This window comes from Procambarus clarkii, chromosome 87, assembly GCF_040958095.1.
Source record: "Procambarus clarkii isolate CNS0578487 chromosome 87, FALCON_Pclarkii_2.0, whole genome shotgun sequence".
Taxonomy (NCBI): Eukaryota; Metazoa; Arthropoda; class Malacostraca; order Decapoda; family Cambaridae; genus Procambarus; species Procambarus clarkii.
The window spans coordinates 18,539,037-18,561,178 of record NC_091236.1 but is presented as its reverse complement, the minus strand read 5'-3'; the positions used below and the strand labels follow the sequence as shown (position 1 = coordinate 18,561,178).

The following is a 22,142-nucleotide window of genomic DNA, read 5'->3' as shown; positions in this document are numbered from 1 at the left end:
CGGATTGCGAAAGGGATCTGGGAGTTATGATTAGTAAGAATTTAAAACAAAAGGATCAATGCATGTATGTTCGTAATAAGGCGAATAGGACACTAAGATTTCTTAATCGAAGAATTAGTAACAAGACACCTGGTGTGGTTCTTAAGCTATATCTTGCTCTGGTTAGGCCCCATTTAGATTATGCAGTTCAGTTTTGGTCGCCGTATTATAGAATGGATATAAATTCACTTGAACGTGTCCAACGTAGGATGACTAAGTTAATTCCCCAAATTAGAAATCTTTCATATGAAGAAAGATTAACAAAGCTTAAGTTGCATTCACTGGAAAGGCGAAGAGTTAGGGGTGACATGATAGAGGTTTACAAGTGGATGAATGGACATAACAGGGGGGATATTAAAAGGGTATTAAAAATATCAACACAAGACAGAACACGAAACAATGGGTATAAATTGGATAAGTTTAGATTTAGGAAAGACTTGGGTAAATACTGGTTCAGTAACAGGGTTGTTGATTTGTGGAACCAATTGCCGCGTAACGTGGTGGAGGTGGGGTCCCTCGATTGTTTCAAGCGCGGGTTGGACAAGTATATGAGTGGGATTCGGTGGTTATAGATAGGAGCTGCCTCGTATGGGCCAATAGGCCTTCTGCAGTTACCTTTGTTCTTATGTTCTTATGTGTGATTTGGAGCATTCTATATCTGCCATTGACCGGGACAGGCACCCAGAAAGGTAAGCGCCACAAAACAAACCCCTATTCTGGTTAACAACAAAAATCGACAAACGAGTGGACAGAACTCCCCCAGGAAAACGAACTAACAAGCATGACGTCACACGAGCCGCGTCGCATGTCTGCGTAGCTCCCCCCTCCCTGGGAGGGGGAAGGGGGAGCCCCAGACCCCCGCACCGGCGATCCCCGCCCCAGTTTCTGATCTATGGTCATCCTTACATGGGATCTCATATGTTGAGCCTTACCACTGACTTTCCTGAGACTCATGCCATGATATATAATAATTACTTTAATTAATTTAATGTTCAAAATGCAAAAAATCACCACAAATGCGGAATTTCTTATAGGCGCGATCGTCACTAAGTGGGCAGCTGTAGTAAACTGAGGCAGGTCGGAACGCGTGACCGGGAACCACACGCTCGGTCGACCCGAACGTGTACCAACAAATATCGTTAGTCAACAACACCATCGTATGTCGAGTCGCATTTTTTCGATGAAATTTACATCGTAACTCGAAATTATCGTAAGTCGGGGCAATCGTAAGTCGAGGTGCCACTGTATATCCATATCAGCCATAATAGCTCCGGGAAGCCGACAAAGGCTCCCCCAAGAGAAGCACAAAAACAATTAAATTCTTCACAAAGAATTCAGACATGATCATCACTAAGCCACTAAGCAGGAGACACTGGTAAACCAGGAACCACGCGCTCGGTCGACCTATACGTGTATCAACAAACTTGCCAAGCGAGGCAGAGCTCGTATACCGAGTCAAATTTTTATGAAGAAACTGAGCTCGTAAGCCGAAATATTAGTAAAGAGGGGCATTCGTCAACCGAGGTTCCACTGTACTGTACAGTGCATCCTCACTCTTAACGAACCTCGCTCTAACGAATTCCCAGCTGGTTTGAATAAATTGCATTCGGTACTAAATGTTCAGTGGAATATACAAATATTCATCTGTGTTGTTCTACTGATGGTGTTGACCTAGACTGGCACGGCAAGGCTGGTGAGAGAATTGTGTACTGTACACACTCTTCACATCGACCACTTCAATATCCGTATCACTAGTATCAGACACCTGTACAGTATTAGATCTTTTTCCAGATTCGAGTTATCAATATCATTGACATGGTCATCTCCAAGCAATATGCCCTGCATTTCAACATCGGAGTGTTTTCTCAACATGGCCGAATGGGGACTGGGAGCTCAATGTGGATGTGTCTGACATGGTTGCTACAGTAAAAAACCAGCGTTGAATGTAATGAAACGTCATTTTCTGGGTGAGTCCCGGAGGCTCCCCGGAGCTATCCATGGCTGATATGGATACCCTAACTATTTTGCATCAGTCGATGTGGGTGGAGTTCTAGGCCTACTGGGGACCACGAGCCAGAACCTGGCCCCTTCAGAGAGGCACGGGGAGCAATGGCCCATAGAAATGCATGTGTGATTTGGAGCATTCTATATCTGCCATTGACCGGGACAGGCACCCAGAAAGGTAAGCGCCACAAAACAAACCCCTATTCTGGTTAACAACAAAAATTGACAAACGAGTGGACAGAACTCCCCCAGGAAAACGAACTAACAAGCATGACATCACACGAGCCGCGCCGCATGTCTGCGTAGCTCCCCCCTCCCCGGGAGGGGGAAGGGAGAGCCCCAGACCCCCGCACCGGCGATCCCCGCCCCAGTTTTGAGGCTGGATATCAAAACCGCGAAAAGAACGCCGACCGGAGGACGGGAGGGTGCCGGGTAGCCTCCGGGACTCACCCAGAAAATGGCGTTTCATTACATTCAACGCTGGTTTTCTGGGGGGAGCCCCTACGGCTCCCCGGAGCTACTTCACCAAAGACTACCTAAGAAAACAAGGGGACATACCCCAGAGGCGGTCGGTGAACCACTCCTCAACACGAAGTCGAGACGACAACTCAAGGACCCCTCCGGAAAGCAGCAGGAACATCATTCACCAGAAAATGGGAGAACGGCCGCAGACGAAGAAACCTATGACCACGACCATAGGAGCCAAAAACCACTGCACCTGAGAAGAGCATGAAGCTCTGCCACACGACCCCCAGAGGCCAATGCCAACATAAAAAGAGAGCCGAGGCAAAGCAAACCTGACCCCAAGGAGCCACAACCACCATGGAGAAGAAAAACAGGAGAGCACCCTGTCCAAAGACAGGACGGCACAGGCAGTACATAAGCAGGCCGGAGGTGAAACAACGCATGAGACAGCCTGCAAAATGGCGCAGAAGGAACATCAATACCGAAAGCTAGCAGTAGAAACCAAGGTGCCAGACCCAGGAATGGCCTCAAGCGCCTCTACATCCTCCGCAAGCCAATCCTATGACAGCCCCAGGAGGGAAAAGAAAATGCAGGACCAAAACCAAAATGCCACAAGCGTGGAAGTCCACCGCCACAAGTGCAGCCGACAGGGAAGTAACCCGCATAAGGAGCCGCCCCGCACCAACATCCCGCGGAAGGGCAGGAGCGAAAAGACTCATTAAGAGGAGCAAAATCGCCCCTAGGAAAACAAGTAGCACCGAGATAGCGCGAAGAGAAGAGATATGCACAAAAGAACAAGAAGGCCAAACACCCAGAAGCTGCCAGGAATAGGACCCACAAGCTCTAGAAAGGACCGGAGGGAAGTAGCAAAACCGTCCCGAACCTTCGAGAACAAAAAGAAGCAAACACAAAGGACAAAGGCACAAAAACCCCGTCGCACCCGAGACCAAAAGTCATGCAGAAACCCCAAGAAGAGGGGGACATGACGGAGAAGGCCCGTCTCGGAAAAAAGGGGCGAAGACCGTAGAAAAGCACCCACCGACAGGACGGAAACAACGGGCATAATGGACAAGGAAACCGAGCCCAGGGAGGGGCCGACGCCCACAAAGCACGTGCGAAGAGGGGGAACGGAAAAACCCCACACCACAAAACCGCAAGCCCCGCCCAGAGGGGTAGAAATACCCCGGCAGGGACCAACGGGGCCTGAGGCCCCTCACGTGAGCCCCACCCCAGCCCCGGGAACCCCCCCCCTGCAGGCCCTGGGGCCGAGCTGTCCCCTCAAAGCCCCAGCGTCAAGGAAAACCCCGGGGCAGCCAGGAAAAACACTAAGGAAGGGAGCCCAATAGGCTCTGGAACTTGAACCGAAACCGGAGGATAGGCGAGGGGCGAGATGAAGACCCCAAGCTCATCCCCAGCCAGCACAACGAGGCGAGGACAAACCAGAGAATCCAAGGAACATTGAAAAAACAGGCCCGGCACAGCAAGACCAGCAAGGAGGGAGGGCCCCAGAGGGAGCACGGAAGAGCCGAACATAATGCCACAACCAACCCTGACACACAGCTGCAGTACCAAAACCGCAGCAAAACGTCACCACACTCCCCGAGGAAGCAACAGAAGATAGATAAATCGTACATGAGTGGCACACAAGGGGACACTGGCGGAAACCGAGCACCCAACTGAGCCAAAGGGACGGTAGAATAAATGTGTGCAGTGTAACAGGCAATCGAAGGAACACATTAGGTAGCCCAACTTGGCCTGACCCCATACACAGCCCCAAGAGCAGAGACGAGAGCGCCCATGAAGCACCGAATCCGCTCGACAGGCAAACGACAGGGAAGAGGCGGAACCAAAGAGCCAGAACCCAATCCTGCAAGCACAAGGAGGCGAGCACAAAACACCCTCGACACAGGAAAACGTACCACCGAACAGGCACCCCCACCGTTGCACCGTGGAACAAGGTGGAGGTGGGGCCCCGAACTCCAGCAAAGTTAGACAAGCATAGGAGAGGGGCAAGAGGAGTACAGGCAGGAGCTGCCTCGGAAGGGGCATGAGGCTACCCGCAGACACCCGTGAACCGAGGAAGGAATCAGGTGGAGAGAACAAGAGCTGCCCAGTATGGGCAAATAGCCCTGCAGTAGGCACCTCGGGTGGTACGGTCCACGTTCTCAAGGACGTATGTACACCCATTCCTACTTCCAAAAACAAAAACAGCGTCAGGACGAAGGAGATGCCAAACCGCACCAACTCACCTGCAGAACATAGGCGCTGAAGGGCCATGACTCAAGATTTCGAGTCCGTAGCCGCCAGAGGCGGCCAGGGTGCCCATGCTGGAGAGGAGGGGAGCAGCGAAGGAGGCTCCCCACCCTAGAACGCAGGGAAAAACCACGTGACTTCCCCACAGCGGCACCCCAGAACACCCCCAAAGCAACAAGGCACGGATTGGATTAAGAAAAGAGCGAGATGTGAAGCCCCCCCCCCCCCCCGCCCCCCCCCCAGAGAAAATGGATGCAGAACACATGTGCACACCGCCCGGAACCAAAACTAACTCCCACGGCGCATGCGCAGGACGCGAAAAAAAAGTAGCCCAACAAGGCGAGAAGTAGCCCAACCAGTCGAGAAGTAGCCCAACAAGGCGAGAAGTAGCCCAACTGGCGACAGTAGCTCAACCGGCTACAAGGAGCCCAACAAGGCGAGAAGTAGCCCAACTGGCGACAAGCAGCCCAAACTGCAACAAGGAGCCCAAATGGTGGCTACAAGGAGCCCAAAATGGCTACAAGGAGCCCAAACGGCTACAAGGAGCCCAAACGGCTACAAGGAGCCCAAACGGCTACAAGGAGCCCAACCTGTCCAGAACAGAAGGAACCAGTATGGAGGCAAACTCCAGGACACTCAGGAGGTAAGCCGCAAAGGCCAACTGCACCGCAGGCGAAGAGATGCAGTTAGCCGAAAACCTCCGGAAGACGGAACCGAAGAAACCACAGGGACACGGAACCGAACCCGGGGAGGAGCAGAACCCAAGCCCAAATCGTACGCAGAGGGGGGAAAGAAAACCCCACTCCTCGCAACAGTAAGCCCCACTTAGAAGGACGGAAATCCAGGCGGGGCGCAATGGAGCCCAAGGCCCCCAAGGCCGCTCCTCCCCAACCCCAAGGAGCCTCTACACCAGGCCCCGGGGCCAAGTCGACCTCCAAAGCCCCGGCCCCACAAGAAAAAGCCGGGGCAGCCGAGAGAGCTGGAAGAGAAGGGGCTCACTGGTCAGACCCCGGAGCATCGGCTGGAGGAACAGACTCGAATGCCTCCACAGCTATCCCGGACGGGGCAACCCCCGAAACTGCCCAAGTCTCAGAACCTCTAACCCCGCCCCGACCCCGAAGCCTGCAGATGCATAGGAGCCGGAAGCAGGAGGGGGAAAAACAAGGGGGGCATGGAAGAACCAAGGCTGAAGTGACCAAAACCCCCAAGTCTGGGTCCCTACACAAGCGGGGCAGCATCGGGGTGTCCGGGGAAGCGCCAAACCTGAGAGCGTTGCAACATCCTACCCAGCAACGCGCAAGCTGCCTGCACCCATGGGAATTCATCAGCAGACTGGGTGAATGGAGTCACGAACAAGCAACAAAGCTCACAGGACTCAGGGTCGAATATGTCACCGACCCAACAGGCAGCATGATGGAGGCAAAAACAAGGAGAGTCACCCTGAGACAAAGGGACAGAGCAACCCTCAACTCGCACAAAGCGAGAGGGGACCCAAGGGTCTCCACTATCGGACCCGAGAGCCCCCGCGGGGTTTCCCAGGGCCCCTAGACTGGGTCTGCTAAGGGTTATCCCAGGCAGGAGGGAGGACACTGCTAACCGGCGCCCCAAACTACCAAGCAAACTGCTAAAGCTGAACCCACGGGACGTGTCCACTCGTGAGGGCGAAGCAGGGGGTGCCACCACACAAACGAACCTAATATAAGGGGGGGGGGGAACACAAGGCAGACCCCCTACCAGGCAAAAACAAATATAAAAGAAAAACCACACAAGCGGACAACGTACCCAGAGGGAACAGAGCCAGCCGCTGTCATAGGTGAAAACTAGCTACGCAGTACCCTGCGCCCCACCAGTGCTATAACTACCACTTACCCCAAGGTAAACAAGGGAGTAAAACCCCCAAACACTCGGGGCGGCCAAACGCCAAGCAGCAAAAAGCCAACAGCGGTAGACCCACGGTGACTTGTGGAAGGCAACCCCAAGCCCCAAGGGCGGTACTTACAGGGCACTCAGGGAAGGTGACCCTAAGCACAGGCAGCCCGAGTACCTGAGAATACTACTCCCAGCTCACACGACCACCGTAAGAGCAGCACTGAAAACAAGTCACAGCACTGAGACAAGACTGGAGCTGGAGCCACACGACTGTGCATTATCCCATCAGCCGAGGAACTGGGGCGGGGATCGCCGGCGCAAGGGTCTGGGGCTCCCCCTTCCCCCTCCCGGGGAGGAGGGAAGCTGCGCAGACATGCGGCGCGGCTCGTGTGACATCATGCTTGTTAGTTCGTTTTCCTGGGGGAGTTCTGTCCACTCGTTTGTCGATTTTTGTTGTTAACCAGAATAGGGGTTTGTTTTGTGGCGCTTACCTTTCTGGGTGCCTGTCCCGGTCAATGGCAGATATAGAATGCTCCAAATCACACATGCATTTCTATGGGCCATTGCTCCCCGTGCCTCTCTGAGGGGGCCAGGTTGTGGCTCGTGGTCCCCTGTAGGCCAAGAACTCCACCCACATCGACTGATGCAAAATAGTTAGGGTATCCATATCAGCCATGGATAGCTCTGGGGAGCCGTAGGGGCTCCCCCCAGAAAATGAGTCTGCCCACGGCTGTGGGGCATGCTGGGAATATTTTTCAAACTGGTGGATGCTCATTGGAAGTCTCAGGCCTCCATCATGTACCCAAGTTTTGAATCCTACAATATATCTACGAGTGCATTAAGGGGTTATGCGCACCCCCGATTGAGTGCATTAAGGCACTATGTGCAGTTCAGAGGGTTAATACACTCAACATAACTAGTTAATATCACCATGATTAATACACTCACCATCACTGGGTGATAACAATAATACACTCACCATCACTGGGTGATAACAATAATACGCTCACCATCACTGGGTGATAACAATAATACACTCACCATCACTGGGTGATAACAATAATACACTCATCATCACAGGGTGATAACAATAATACACTCACCATCACTGGGTGATAACAATAATACACTCACCATCACTGGGTGATAACAATAATACACTCACCATCACTGGGTGATAACAATAATACACTCACCATCACAGGGTAATGACACCATGATTAATACACTTGCTAGCACTGGTTAATAACACCATGATTAATATACTCACCATCACTGGTTAATGACAATATGATTACCCAGTGATGGTGAGTGTATTAATCATGGTGTTATTAACCAGTGCTAGCAAGTGTATTAATCATGGTGTCATTACCCAGTGATGGTGAGTATTATTGTCATCACCCAGTGATGGTGAGTGTATTAATTATGGTGATATTAATAAATTATATTGAGTGTATCATTACCCAGTGATGGTGAGAGTATTAATGATATTATGATTAATACATTCACCATCACTGGTTAATGACAATATGATTAATACATTCACCATCACTGGTTAATGACAATATGATTAATACACTCACCATCACTGGTTAATGACAATATGATTAATACACTCACCATCACTGGTTAATGACAATATGATTAATACACTCGCCATCACTGGTTAATGACAACACCATGATTAATACACTCACCATCACTGGTTAATGACAATATGATTAATACACTCACCATCACTGGTTAATGACAACACCATGATTAATACATTCACCATTACTGGTTAATGACATCAAGATTAATACTCACCATCATTAGTTAATAACATTATAATAAATACACTCACCATCACTAGTTATTGAAAACATAATAAATACAGTCATTATCACTAGTTACTGTAAACATCATGATTAATATGCTCACCATAACTGGTTAATGACATCAACATGACACACACACTCACCTCTTGTACAGTAAGAATAAAAGTGTTCTTACCATCATTAATGGGCAGAAGTTGTGTTTGCTATCGTCCTTGGTAGCCGAGCAGAGACTGGAAGCCGTATTACCTATTAGGGGAAATAAAACATTTAAGGTTTCTATAACTAAATTTTCCCATCAAAACATAATAAATGTTTAGAAAAATGTAATAATTTTGTTTATGTATTATGGTAAGAGCAGGTTCTATATTGGTACGGAGTACCAGAAGCATCAAGAGTAAGTATGGGCCAATAGGCCCTTTGCAGTTACTTCCATTCTTCCCTCTCATTTATCCAATTAATACCCAATGTTCCGTGTTCTGTCTTGTGTTGGTCAAAAGTTTGTTCACCTCATACAAAACTGTTGCAACATATCACCTCACCCAAATGGGAGTATATAAGACAAGCTGTTTAATTAGGCATGTATTATGTTTCAGATCCTCATTTTTACCGTACCCGAGTACCTGAAATTTATCACTGTTAAACATCATGTTATTTTCTGCTGCTCAATTGAAAACTTTGTTGACATCTGCTTGTAGTTTTTCAATGTCTTCAGCAGAGGTAATTTTCATGCTGATTTTTGTGTTATTTGCAAAGGACGACACAAAGCTGTGACGTGTATTTTTGTCTATATCAGATATGAGAATAAGGAACAGTAGCAGTGCAAGGACTGTACCTTGAGGTACAGAGCTTTTAACATCGCTTGGACTCGATTTTATCTGATTGACTGTTACTCTTTGTGTTCTGTTCGACAGGAAATTGAGTATCCAGCGTCCTACTTTTCCAGTTATTCTCATTGATCAAAGACTTCTTTTAACAATATAAGAAGAGAAAATAATTGTTTGGAAAGAATTTATTTTCTGTGCACCAAGGGGTTGTCATATTTTAATGCAGAACAGCACAGCGGTTAAACAAAACATGCTGTTCGATTAGACCATTTCAGCAGCCCATTATCCATTTCAGTAATTTTCCTTGTATTCCCAGCTCAGCAAGCTGTTCTAGCATGATTTCCCTGTTTGCTGTATCAAAAGCTGCTGCTAGGTTGATGAAGACGGCTTGAGGGGAAGCTTCAATATGAGCGAAGTAGTGAGGAAAACAGTGTTGTGTACTGAGCCCAGGCATAAATCCAAACAGTTGGGGAGACAGGTGCCCCTGTATACGATACGTGAGTCTGTTAAGGACAATGTGTTCAAGCACTTTACAAACACACGATGTTAGAGATATGGGCCTATAATTATCTGAGTGTGGTTTGGGGATATGAACAATAACACTCTTTGTCCAAGCATCAGGTAATACTCCTTCACTTAACCCTTAAGCTGCAAAACACGTCATATGACTTTTGAGTAACTTACGCAAAAGTGCGCATCACGTCACATGACGTAATGAAGTACCGCGCAAGATTTGAATAGCCAGTGGGGGGTAGTGGGGGCTCCCCATACGCTGCCTAGGGGCTATAGTAAACAGCCGCCATTTTTAAAAAATCCAGCTCCGCCACCAACGTGTGGAAAGCTTCAGTTACCTATCAGTCACCATGGCGAGCGCATGGCCAAATGCCTCCCGGGCACACACCACTCAATCACTTACTCAAGAGTTAAGTGAATTATAACTAGTGAATTATTTTCTGATGGTGAGGAATGTGATACTGTATTGATGACTCTGACATTGATAAGCACTACACGCAATTGACCGATGATAGTAGCACAGAGTGAATTTGAGATACAGCCTCCTCCCATTGCGGGGTCTACACGCTCACCAGTGCCTCCTCACCCAGTGTCTACTCCAATTCGTGCACGACCACACAGTTCTTGTACTTATTTAGAGTATGAGAATATTTTGGGCGACGAGTCAGAGGAAGGTGACTCTTTATCTGCTTTTAATGAGGTGGATTCAGAACATGGTGTTACCATGCCTGTCGCTAGTGCCAGTGGTGTTACCAAGCGAGATTTTGTCGCGTCAGCAGCGTCTCACCCATCCAAGCGCCGCCGCAGGGCACCACATGAGGAACCAAGACCCTCATGTTCACGTGATATTACCTCATGTTCACATAGCACCCGTACTTTGCATAGACAGGCTTCAGCTCCTGGTACATGGTGTGCAACGATTCTTCGCCGTCGTGCCGGTGTTTCGTCTCGCAGGACACAAGGTGTACTTGTGTGGAGTGATGGTATTACAAACCTTTTCCCTGATACTGACAAGGACGTGTGTGAAATAGACTATTTTACAGCATTTAATGATGAGACGCTCATGGAATATATTGTACACCAAACGAACCTTCATGCAACTCATCTCATTGGAAAAATATAACAGAATTTTCACGATTACAGCATTGGAAAAACACCACTGTAGGTGAAATGTATTTATTTTTGGCACTATGTATGTTGATGAAACATTGTGTAAAACATATTATCTCAGATTCTTGGAGCAAAGACCAGACTGTTCCAACACCTTAGTTCGGGAAATATATGTCCCAAAACAGGTTTCAGATACTCCTCAGGTGTCTTCATTTTGCAAGTAATGAAGACCGGACAGAGATTGATAGACTTTGGAGAGTCAGGCATATTATGAATGAAGTGATTGGAAAGTACAGATATTTCAACGTACCAGCAGAGAAGCTGGTGATTGACGAATCCCTTGTGCTTTTCAAAGGACGTGTTGGGTTCAAGCAGTATATTCCCTCCAAACGCAACAGATTTGGATTGAAATTCGTTGTTCTTTGTGACTGTGAAACAGGATACGTGTTACACATGATTCTGTATTCTATTAGCAATGTAGACATTCCTGGTAACGACCAACATGGTTTCTCAGGTAGTGTGGTAAAGTCACTGATGGCACCATGGATGAACAAGGGCCACATTTTGTACACAGATAACTACTATACAAGTCCCTTACTAGCTAAGTTCTTGATTGAAAATAGAACTGGAGTGTGTGGCACAGTAAAGCCAAGAAGACGAGAAATGCCAGTGTTTGACAATAATCTTGAAGATGGTGACTGCCAGCTAAGAAAAAGTGATCAAATACTCTCAGTTAGGTGGAAAGACGAGAGAAGTGAACTTGCTGACAACCGTTCATGATGGTACAATGGTGAACAGTGGCAAGGTGAACCGAGTAACAAAACAACCAGTATATAAGCCAGATTGTCTTCTTGACTATAATATCAACATGCGTTTGGTTGACAAACGTGACATGATGGTGGGCGCTGTCGAGTGTGTTAGGAAAACATTGAAGTGGATGAGAAAAATGTTTTTCCATCTGGTTGACGTAAGCATGCTGAACAGCTACAATATGTATCTGGTGAAAACTGGACGTAAACCAAGTTTCCGTTTGTTTGGTTTTACACTTGTGACAAAGTTACTAACAAAGTTTGGCAAAGAAATTCCTGGCATACAAAGACCCCATCATGAACCCAGTGTTGCAACATGCTGCTACACCCAGGCTCACTTACATGGAGGCCTTTTAAGCACACAGACTAAAACATTTGCCACCAGCTGGAAAGCGTGCATATAGACCAACGTGATTGCATAGTTTGTAGAACAAAAAAAAAAAAAAAAGAGAGACCACAGAAACGTAAACTAGTGCAAATATGGTGTGAAGTGTGTGCAGTCCCGTTGTGCGCTGTCAACTGCTTCAACGACTACCACTATCTCCAAGACTTCTAAATGTACAATGATGTTGCAAAAACCTGTAAATAGTGAGTGGATGTGTGTAAATATAATGATGAAAAATGTGAATACATACATGGCGTAATTGAAAACATTTGTGTGTGCATTATTGTGACACTATTAATCAGGTGTATACTTAATGTATGCAAGTTGCATTATAATTCAACATCAAGTAATATTATATGCAACACAATAAGTGAAAAAGTAGAGTTGAGTATAGTCTTTACTTAGCCAGGTCTCTGTTAAAATAATAAATTATAGTTTAGTACCTAATGCTGTGAGTAGTGCATTTATATCATCAAATTTTTTACCAAGTGATCTGACTTTTTGGTTGAAAACTGATAGGCAAGTGTTATTTTGGAGTTTTTTTTTTTTTTTTTTGCAAAGTTTGCTATGTAATAGCTGCAGTAGTGATGATCAATATGGTGGTTATTGTAGATGTGTGAGAGCAGATTTAGTTCAGGATCAATATCAGCTTGCATGTAGATGCAATGGAGTCAAGATACAATAAGGCAAGCAATTACACAACAGTAAAATACTATATCTGCTGTAAATATAAAATAACTATAACAAAAACACACACAAAAAACCAGCGTTGAATGTAATGAAACGCCATTTTCTGGGTGAGTCCCGGAGGCTCCCCGGAGCTATCCCAGGCTGATATGCTAATGTCAGACTTTGGCATCAGTCATGTGTATGGAGTTCTTAGGCCTACCGGGGACCACGGCCAGAACCGGGCCCCCTCAGAGAGGCAAGGGGAGCAATGGCCTATAGAAGCCCCCGTGTAGTTGGAAGCATTCTATGTCTGCCATCGACCGGAACAGGCACCCAGAAAGGTAAGCGCCCCAAAACAAACCCCTATTCTGGTTAAAATTGCTACCTAAAACCGAACTAGTGGATAGAACTCCCCAACCGAAAACAAGCAAACTAGTGTGACGTCACACACTGCCGCGCCGCTGTCTGCGCAGCTCCCCCCTCCCCGGGAGGGGGAAGGGGGAGCCCCAGACCCCCCGCGCCGGCTACCCACACCTCAGTTCTTGAGGCTGGATGTCAAAAACGTGAAAAACCGCCGACCGGAGGGAGGGAGGGATGCCGGGGAGCCTCCGGGACTCACCCAGAAAATGGCGTTTCATTACATTCAACGCTGGTTTTCTGGGGGGAGTCCCGTCGGCTCCCCGGAGCTAACTACCCACAGACAGAAAAAGAGGGACTTACCCGGGAGGCGGTCGTCGCTCACCCCTCAACTCGAAGCCGTGACAACTGGCTGCAACCGCCGACCCAAAGCAACACAGGCCCGACGAGGCCCAGGGACATTCACAAGGTAACGAGCAGCCAGGACCCTGTTCGACCGCCAAAATCCCCGCGCCCGAATATCAGACCAAGACATATTCCCAAAGACGGCAGCAAGAGCCGCGAACTTACGAACGTCATGGGCACGGGGATAGACCGCAGGCTGGCTGGACCTAATAACCCTGCGGACGACCTGAGAGACCCGAACCCGCGAACAGGGAAGAAGGGAAACCGGATCAACCCACAGCGCGTCCTCGGACACAGAAGCTGTGGCGCGCAAATAACGGCGAAGCGCCGCAACCGGACACAAAACATGATGCACCCCCGTCCTGACCAACCAAGCATCAACCACCCATGGACCCCTCCGGAACGCAGCAGTCTCATTCTTCGCCAGAAAAGAAGGAGACGGCTGCAAACGAACAAAACTATCACCAAGACCAAAAGAGCAGAAACCCCTGCGCCGGAGGAGAGCATGAAGCTCCCCTACCCGACCCCCAGAGGCCAAAGCCAACAAGAAAAGTGCCTTGGAAAAACAATCCTGGACCGAAGGGGCCACAACGAAACGAGGAGATGAAAGAGAACGAAACGAGGAGATGAAAGGAAAGCGAGCACTCTGTCCAAAGACCAGGACGGCTCAGGCGACGCATGAGCAGGCCGGAGGTGAAACAATGCACGAGACAGCTTGCGAAACGGCGCAGACGTAACATCGATACCGAAAGCAAGCTGAAGCGGCTCCGCCAGCGCCGCACGATACGAAGCGACAGTGTTAGGCATAAGATGACGGTCCTGAAACAACCACGAGAGGAAGGACAAGACCACCCGAACAGACAAGGAGCGAACACGACGAAGACGCAAAAAGAAACGGAAGGACCGCCAGGAAACTTCATACTGCCGCCGAGAAGAAGCCCTCAGGTGGGACACCAACAAGGAGGCCACCTGATCACCATAGAGATGATGATAGACTCGAGTCAAAAAAACCATACGCGAAGACTCGAGGAGAAGATCGAACCAGCTACGTGACGTACCGGCCCGATCTGCTGAAAGAGGCGGAGCCGCGGGAAAACCCTCGGGTTCGGACACCGAGCAACCAGCGCCTGAAACCAAGGCTGCGCCGGCCACCAAGGGGCCAGAAGGACAACTCTCCCCCGGTAAGTCTCTAAGCGAGTCAGGACCTGGAGCAACAGCCGAACCGGGGGAAAGAGGTACAGGAACCCCCACCTCGACCAGTCTAGCCGAAAGGCATCGACCCCGACGGCCTCGCAATCGGGGAAGGGCGCCGCATAAACGGGAAGACGCCGCGACCACGCCGACGCGAAGAGGTCCACTTCGGGGCGCCCGAACGTCTGGCAAAGCCAACGGAAGGACTCGTCGTCGACCGTCCACTCCGTGGAGAGGGGAACGAAGCGAGACAGGGCGTCGGCCAAGACGTTGGACACGCCCCGTACGTGAACCGCCAGGAGAGCCAAACCCCGAGAACTCAGCAGACGAGTCACCCGAAGCGACCAACCCCAAAGAGACAAGGACCGCATCGAACCCCCGCGGTTCAGGCAATGAACCACCGGAGAGCAGTCCGAATGGAGCCGAATCGTCGATCCGCGGGCCACCCGAATCCTCCCCAGAGCAAACCACACCGCCGCGAACTCCCGCACCGTACTGTGAGCTCGACAGAAGGACGGATCCCAACGCCCCTGGCCGGCCTGGTGAGCACTGGTCACAAAACCCCAGCCGAGAGACGACGCATCCGTGTACACATCGAGCGAGGGCTCGGGTAGGCGCCAAGGCACTGAACCCCGAAAAACCCGAAGAGGAAGCCGGTGACGCAGCAACCGACACAAGTCCCCCGGGGGTCGAACTCTGCGATCGCAAGAGAGGCGGAAGGGGGAACCCCGAAGGAACCAGAACAGCCGTCGAAGCCAAACCCGACCCGGCGGGTAGACCACCATCGCGAAGTTCAGGCTCCCGCACAGCCCCTCGAGCAACCGCCGGGTGACCCGAGGGCCCTCCAGAAACAGACGAAGGCGGGACCGCAGCCGCAGGAGAGACTCCGGAGGGAGAGACAAAGAGGCGGTTCGAGAGTCCCACACGAGACCCAGCCAAGTCCGAACCTGAGAGGGAACCAGATGGGACTTCCTCCAGTTCACCAAGAACCCGAACCCGGCGAGCTGGGAAAGAACCAAATCTATGGCTAGCAAGCAAGCTGACTGGCTGGGAGCCCAAACCAGCCAGTCGTTGAGGTAGGCCAACACCCGAACACCTAGGAGACGCAAACGAGCCACCACAACCCGTGTAAGGCGTGTGAACACGCGAGGTGCCAGGTTCAACCCGAACGGGAGACAACGAAAGCGGTAACTCAAACGCCCCACTACAAAACCGAGCCAGTCCCTGAACCGCGGATGAATCGGGACATGCCAATAAGCGTCCCGGAGGTCCAGGGACACCATCCAAGCTCCCGGCTCCAAGAGGAGCCGAACCTGAGACAGCGTAGTCATCCGAAAGGAGGGGCAATGAACCCAGGGGTTCAGACGGGACAAGTCCAGAATGAACCGCAGGTCCGCGCAGTCCCGTTTCGGAACCGGAAACAGACGGGAAACCCATCTGAGGGACGACGTCGTTTCGACGACGCCCAAGCGTACCCACTCCAAGACAACTCGACAGAGCGCAGGGGAAGAAGCCTGCCCTGCCAGCCCCGACCCCCCAAAGGGGGGAGGGGCCACCCAACGCCACCACAGGCCGCGAGACACGACCCGAAAGGCCCACGAATCGTGGGACCAGGCGCGGGCGAACAGCGCAAGCCGCCCCCCCATCGCCCCGTCAAGGGGGCAAACCGCGAAAAGGCCGGCGACCCTTACGAGACCCAGAACCCCGCACAGCGCGAACACCGCGCCGACCAGACGAGGGAGGGTCCGCAGGAGGAGCCAACCCCAAACCTGACACCAGAGGCCTACCACGACGAGAGGAACCCCGAGCCCTGGCACGACCTTTCCGGGAAGACCCACCCAGGGCCCCCCGGAAAACTAACAAGTCCGACATCGGACGACAAGCCGCCGACGCAGCCTGAATAAACTGCGCCACGGCCGACTCCCCAAACAGGAGGGGACAAAAAGGTGAAGAACGCCTAAGAGCCAGAGCCCAAGCAGATTCCACGGAGGAACCCAGCACCGCCTGCCGACACGCGAGACGGGAAGCATAGAACAGGGAAACCGCATCCCGCAAAATCGGCGTGAACAGCTTCAACAAGGCAGCCGACGAACGCGCAGCCAAGGACAAGGTGCCGGACCCCGGGACGGACCCAAGCGTCCCCACATCCTCCACGAGCCAATCCGAAGACAGCTCCAGGAGGGAAAAGAACCGCAAGGCCGAACACAAAAGGCCCCGGGCGCGAAAGTCCTCCGCCACGAGCGCCGCCGAAAGGGAGGGAACCTGCACATGGAGCTGAATAACGCCCACATCGCGGGGAAGGGCAGGGGCAAACAAGCACTCATTCAGGTACTCAAGTTCACCCCCCAGGAAAACCTGAAGCACCGTGGAAGCTTCCCGCCACTCCAGCGTGCGGGAACGACAGAAGGAATGCCAGGAATCCAGACCAAACAAGGGGCAGTCTGCTAGCCAGGACGACTCCGGAACCTCGTAACGGAGCCAGAAAGGGAACGAAGTCCCAAACCTGAACGTGGACGGATCCATTTCCGAGGCATAATCCGGGTCACGCAGGAGGTAAGCTGCAAAGGCCGCTCGCACCACACCAGGTTGGATGCGATAAGCCGAAAACCTCCGGAAGGACGGAACCGACGTACCCGGGGGAACACGGAACCGAACCCGGGGAGGGGCCGACACCAAATCCAACTCGTACGCAGAGGGGGGAAAAGAAAACCCCACTCCTTGTAACAATAAGCCCCGCTCAGTGGGAAGAAAAACCCAGGCGGGGTCCAGCGGGGCCCAAGGCCCCCAAGTCAGCCCCTCCCCAGCCTCGAGGTCCGTCACCACAGGACCCGAGGCCGAGTCCTCTCCCCAAGCCCCGACCCCACAAGACAAGGACGGAGCAGCCGGAAAAGCTGGAGGAAGGGGGGCCCACTGGTCAGACCCTGAAGCTTCGGCCGGGAGACAAGACTCGAATGCCTCTGCCGCCCCCCCGGAAGGGGCAACCCCCGAAGCTGCCCGAGTCTCGAGATCAAGTAACCCCTGCTCCGACCCCGAAACCCTCAGACGCTTCGGGGCCGGAAGCAGGGGCGGGGGACCAGAACGAACAGAAGGGGAAGGACGAGGAGGTGCGGACTGAACCAGGATCGAAGCGACCCCCACCCCCAAGTCCGGGTCTCGAAAAGCAAAGCGGGGCAGCCCCGGGGCATCCGGGGAAGCAACCAACCGAGCGCGTTGCAACAGACGAAACCTAGACTGCAACGCACGTGCCGCCCGTACCCGAATAGAATCATCAGAGGATTGGGTAAATTGAGTCACAAGCAAGCAGCAACACTCACAGGACTCAGGGTCGAAAGTATCACCGACCCAACAGGCAGCGTGGCAGAGGCAAAAACAATGAGGGTCACCCTGAGACAAGGGGACCGAGCAACCCTCAAACTCGCACACAGCGAGTGGGGACTCCGGGGTCACATCCATCGGACCCACGCGCCCCCTAGGGGATTCCCAGGGTCCTGAGCGTTTACTTTAAGAGGACTCGCGCTCAGGTAGTCCCAGGCAGGGTGCTGCAAACCGGCGCCCAAAACTACCAAGCAAACTTCTAAAGCTGAACCCCAGGGACGTGTACACTCACGGGGACCTAGCAGGGGTCGCCACCGAGGAGAACAGTGGAAGGGCAAAAACAAACTGAATAAAATGACAGAACCCCCCACCAGGCAAAAACAAAAAGAAAAACAAAACCCCGCAAGAGGACAGCGAACCCCAAGGAACAGAGCCGGCCGCGATGTCGGGAATTACAAGCTGAGCAGCACCCTGCGCCCCTACCAGTGCAAACTGCCTCTTACCTGCCGGTAACAAGGGAGAACAGAACACCCAAGAGCCCAACAGGCGGCCGAAAAACCGAACGGTAAAACGGACCAGCAGAGGCAGACCCCGAGGAGCCTGTGGAAGGTGGCCCCAAGCCCCAAGGGCAGTACTTACAGGGCACCTAGGGAAGGCAGCCCTAGGCGCATGCAGCCCGAGTACTGAAGATAACTCCTGGCTCTCGCACCCACAAAACTAACACCACACGCAAAGCACAGTGCAGTAGCGACACCGGAGCCAGAGCACACGACCATCGCCTATAGCATCAGCCTCAAGAACTGAGGTGTGGGTAGCCGGCGCGGGGGGTCTGGGGCTCCCCCTTCCCCCTCCCGGGGAGGGGGGAGCTGCGCAGACAGCGGCGCGGCAGTGTGTGACGTCACACTAGTTTGCTTGTTTTCGGTTGGGGAGTTCTATCCACTAGTTCGGTTTTAGGAAGCAATTTTAACCAGAATAGGGGTTTGTTTTGGGGCGCTTACCTTTCTGGGTGCCTGTTCCGGTCGATGGCAGACATAGAATGCTTCCAACTACACGGGGGCTTCTATAGGCCATTGCTCCCCTTGCCTCTCTGAGGGGGCCCGGTTCTGGCCGTGGTCCCCGGTAGGCCTAAGAACTCCATACACATGACTGATGCCAAAGTCTGACATTAGCATATCAGCCTGGGATAGCTCCGGGGAGCCGACGGGGCTCCCCCCAGAAAGTCAAATAAAGATCACTGTAGTTAGACAAGAAGGATACACAAGTAAAAACAAAAATCAATAAAGATTGACAAGAATAATGTTCAATAAGAATATGGAATTAATGAAGACAAAAAAATTACAAGGTTAATCTTAATTAATTAATACTGACTTAAATAATCATAAAGTAATATAATCTTAATGATAATTAACTATAATTAGCTTAGTTATGATCCTATAATTAATATATACTTAAGAAAAATATAAACTTAATTAATTAAATCCAATAAATGACTAATATAAATTAAAATACCATTAAATTTAAAGATAACAGAGTAAGATAATACATTTGAGTAAGATTTTACTAAGATACTGAGGTAGATGCTTACATAAGTACATGGAGACTTTACTGAGAAGTTAGGAACTTTTATGGATGAGAGAGCATTATTTAACCAATAGAGTGAAAGACAGCACCTTGGACAAGGTTAGGCCAGGTTAGGCTCAGACACTCATGAGATATTTTCAGTATCGGCATTGGAAAGATTCTGGTTTTCAGATATGCTACAGTCATTAACCCTTAAAGTGCGCATCACTTCATATGAAGTGTAAATCGTTTTACCAGTCAACTGCGCTTCACTTCATATGAAGTGTATGGGTACCGCACACGATTTGAATGGCCCGCGGTGTAGCTGGGGGTCCCATACGCTGCCCAGGGGCTCTAGTAAACAGCGGCCATTTTGAAAAAAAATCCAGCTCACGCTCCGATGGCATGGGAGGCCTCAGTTTAGCGAGAGTCACCATGGCGAGCGCACGGTCAAACGCCTCACGAGCACGCATCACTCGGTCCCTCACCCCAGAGCAAATAGCCCACGAATTATTCTCTGAAGGTGAAGAAAGTGTGTTTGACGATTCAGACAACGATGAGGATTATACACAGTTGTCGGGAGATAGTAGCAGCAGCAGTGAAAGTGAGAATGACCGCCATGCCATGGCGAGGCCTATACGCTCTCCCATGCCTCCTCGCCCATTTTCTACCCCAATTCTACCACGACCTCACAGTTCCTGTGGATATTTTCTGTTTGAGGGTGACGAGTCAGAGGGAGGTGACTCCTTTTCTGGGTTTAGTGACTCAGATCAAAGTTTTATTCAGCCTGTGGCTGGTACCAGTGGTGTAACTGGGCGAGAAATTGTCGCGTCAGCAGCATCTCGCCCAGCCAAGCGCCACCGCATGGCACCACATGAGGCACCAAGACCCTCGTGTTCACGTGCACCCACCTCACGTGCACGTAGCCGCCGTGCTTCTCGCAGACGGTATTCAGCTCCTGGTCGCCGGTATGCATCGCTTCCTCGCCGTCTTTCCTCTGCATCTCGCAGGACGCCTGGTGTACTTGAGTGGAGTGATGGTGACGATTTTATTCCTAATATTCCTCACTTTGACGATAAAGATGTAGGGATTACAAACCTTTTCCCTAATCAAGGTGAGGACATGGCTGAGATGGAATATTTTACAGCATTCTATGATGAACCACTCATGGAATACATTGTACACCAAACGAACCTGCATGCTGCTTACCTGATTGAGAGGGAAATCACAGAATTTTCACGACTGCAGCGTTGGAAAAATACCACAGTGGCGGAAATGTATGTGTTTTTGGCACTCTGTTTGTTGATGAAGCACTGTCACAAACATGCAATAAATGACTATTGGAGCAAGGACAAGACAATACCAACACCTTTATTCGGGAAATATATGTCACGAGACAGGTTTCAGATACTCCTCAGGTGTCTACATTTTGGAAGTGTTCAGGACCGAACACCTGATGATAGACTGTGGCGAGTGAGGCACTACATGAACGATGTTATTGGAAAATTCAGAGATTTTTACGTACCAGCACAGAAGCTGGTGGTTGATGAATCTCTCATACTTTTCAAGGGACGTGTTCCATTCAAACAGTACATTCCCTCAAAACGAAACCGATTTGGCCTGAAATTTTTTGTTCTTTGTGATTGTGAGACAGGATACGTGTTACACATGATTCTGTACTCGGCTAGTGATGTAGACATTCCCGGTAACGACGAACATGGATTCTCGGGGAGTGTAGTGAAGACCATCATGGCTCCGTGGATGAACAAGGGACACATTTTATACACAGATAATTACTATACAAGTCCCTTGCTAGCTCGGTTCTTGCTAGAAAATAGAACCGGATTGGTTGGTACAGTAAAGCCACAACGAAGGGAAATGCCTGTGTTTGACAACGACATTGCAGTTGGTGAGTGTCAGAGAAGGAAAAGTGATAACATTCTGTCAGTTCGGTGGAAAGACAAAAGAGAGGTGAACTTGTTGACAACAATTCATGATGGAACAATGGTGAACAGTGGGAAAGTGAGCCATAAAACAAACGCACCACTATATAAGCCAGACTGTGTTTTAGACTATAATATCAACATGCGGTTGATTGATAAATCAGACATGATGATTGGCACTGCAGAGTGTGTGCGGAAGACATGTAGGTGGACGAAAAAAGTGTTCTTCCATCTTGTGGACATGAGCATGCTGAACTGTTTCAACATGTACCTTGTGAGAACTGGACGTAAGCCCACTTTCCGTGACTTTGTATTTGATGCTGCAATACAGTTATTAGGAAAGTTTGCAAAAGATGTCCCAGGTATTCAGCGGCCCATCATAAACCCACTGTTGCAGCATGCTGGTACTCCACGCCTCGCTCACACTGAAGGCTTCCTAGCACACAAACTTAAGTATTTGCCACCTGGTGTGAAGCGTGCAATAGCCCAACGTGATTGCTTGGTGTGTAAAACAACGACACGTAGAGACAAGAAACGGAAGCTTGTGCAAACATGGTGTGAAACGTGTGGTATCCCATTATGTGCTGTCGACTGCTTCAATGACTACCACA

The 22,142-nt window shown here is 50.5% G+C and overlaps 1 protein-coding gene across 1 annotated transcript in view; it reads right to left on the bottom strand.

Annotated features, from left to right (window-relative positions):
- Nucleotides 1-22,142, bottom strand: part of LOC123748910 (tripartite motif-containing protein 59-like) — a 72,509-nt gene that overhangs the window by 42,268 nt on the left and 8,099 nt on the right. The window contains exon 2 of the mRNA XM_069317433.1: nucleotides 8,626-8,696. Within this exon, the coding sequence (XP_069173534.1) occupies nucleotides 8,626-8,631 (6 nt within the window). The 5' untranslated portion in view covers nucleotides 8,632-8,696. The remainder of the gene's footprint in view (nucleotides 1-8,625; nucleotides 8,697-22,142) is intronic.